The 2142-nt window shown below is 28.9% G+C and overlaps 1 protein-coding gene across 1 annotated transcript in view; it reads left to right on the forward strand.

Annotated features, from left to right (window-relative positions):
• Positions 1–2142, forward strand: part of LOC117101410 — a 37470-nt gene that overhangs the window by 6829 nt on the left and 28499 nt on the right. Inside the window, exons 2-4 of the mRNA XM_033241389.1 lie at positions 698–835; positions 1032–1154; positions 1902–2062. Of these exons, the coding sequence (XP_033097280.1) occupies positions 757–835; positions 1032–1154; positions 1902–2062 (363 nt within the window). The 5' untranslated portion in view covers positions 698–756. The remainder of the gene's footprint in view (positions 1–697; positions 836–1031; positions 1155–1901; positions 2063–2142) is intronic.

Below are 2142 nucleotides of genomic sequence, written 5' to 3' on the forward strand. Positions count from 1 at the left end.
TTCCATTGTAAATATGTTTTAGGAGTTTAGGTGTTTATCACACTGAAGAAATCCAATCCAATTCAACTATATACTGTATAGATTTTACATTTAGTTTTATAAGTCCTTGGTCATTACCGTTTGGAAAGCTGCAAAATATTTACATTTCGCTTATATTATAAGAAGTTCTGTAAATTTAGTGTTTAATACATCTTCTGCATACCATGTATTTGTCTTCATTATACACTTATACAATAGCGTGACTAATATATTTCTTGTTACTGCAAATTATGTTAGTAATGAAATGATCTTTGCATTCAACTAGGGTTTTTGTTAGCGTTTTGAATGCATGTTTTGGTATTCATTTAGTTATGTTTCTGGTTTCTTTCCCATTACAAAATATTTGAATTTGTTGGTTTGTTTTACTTTTATAAAGAATTGTTCAATTAGTTTAGAAACATTATTTTTAAATTATATTGTATTTAATCAATCGGAATTATACTTTGGATTTCGCTCAACTAAAAAATCTAATTGGTTAGTTGAATATCGCTGAACAAAAGACAATTTGGCTTTTGAAAAAATAGTTTGATTTAATGGTTCTTCTTAATATTGAATGGCTTGAGAGTTTTTTTATGGGTTGGCTAATTTAGTTTCAGCGGCTTTGGCATTTCAAATAAATGTATACACAATTGTCTAATTGATTTGGGATCTTATATAGGTATAGGTATTTGTGGAACAACACATTGTGAACATGGAGGTCTATGTTTTGCACTGATTATGGACAATTCGGAAGTAACTGAATATAAGTGCGCTTGTACCCCAGGTTTCAGGGGCTCTACATGTACTGGAGTGGTCGGTAAGGTTTTTTATTATGTAAAAATATTAAACAACTCAAAACTCACAAAACGCTCTCAATATTAATACTATGTATTAGGGTTTTACATATGTTTAAACTACAGTTATATATGTATACGTACGTAAGTAAAAACCAATATTATGAATGAATTAAAGTAAGTTTGAGAATTTTTTTTAATGCTTTATTATTATTGTAGTTAAATGCGGCCTCAATGAATTTAAATGTTCAAGTGGCGAGTGTATACCGCTTAAAAAGCAATGCGACAATATCCCGTATGACTGTGCGGATAATTCAGATGAACTCAATGGAGAATGCAGCAGTAAGTATATTAAATAAAACCCGTGCGTCTTATATTATAAAAACTACCCATGGCTCATGTTGTCACTTGTAAAACAAACTTTTCCACATATTTTTATGTTTCCAAATTGAAGAAATCTCATAAACTTTCCATAGGGTTAAGTGTATAAAACATATAACGGTAACAAATAAGAAACTACACGACAGCTAATGTTTAGTAAACATATATAATGGTAGGCCTAACCGTCGTCTATCTAATCACATAGATTTTGAAATTACAAACTTTTGAAAATAGAATAAAATGTTGCAAATTTCCTATCAATGAAACTACAGAGGACATTTTGTACAACTAACAAGTATATTTTTCTTATTAACTATTGTTTTAAAATTAAATAATTTTTATATAGCCCTAAGTAATAACTTATAACAAAGAGAAAACTTCAAGGTAGCTAATTTTAGTTCACATACATATGGTAGGCCTAATTGTTGTCAATCTAATAACAGCTTAAAAGAACATTGAAAATATAACGAATAGTTCAAACTGTTCTATCAATAAAATTACCGTTGACATTTAAAAAGTAGATTTTTCTTAGCTAACATAGACATTCTTGCGAATTGACTATGGCATGGAGTAACTCGGTGACCGATATAAAAATCCAGAATTAATTTAGAATGGTATTTAAAGTCAGGGAGACATAGACTTACCAAAATATAACAAAATATACAGTAGTGGTAAATGTATAATAATTATTTTTATGTTATTGTTAAGGTTATGATTGTAAACATTTACTGGCTGATCTTGATTCTTTGATGAATACGTGTGGTAACATCAGTAGACCAAGCTCAGCACCACTGGAAAACGAACAAAACATATGGCAGTTTTTTCCAGATTTTATCGATTTTCTTGACGATAAAACTATAATCTCTAAGGTAAGTATTACTGTTTTTGAGTCATTATTGTTTTGCTTATTTATAAATTATATTATTTATTTTAGGGACAATATTAAGTA

The sequence above is a fragment of the Anneissia japonica genome, unplaced genomic scaffold, assembly GCF_011630105.1.
Source record: "Anneissia japonica isolate Jap-2015-1 unplaced genomic scaffold, ASM1163010v1 scaffold287981_len1045443_cov154, whole genome shotgun sequence".
Taxonomy (NCBI): domain Eukaryota; kingdom Metazoa; phylum Echinodermata; class Crinoidea; order Comatulida; family Comatulidae; genus Anneissia; species Anneissia japonica.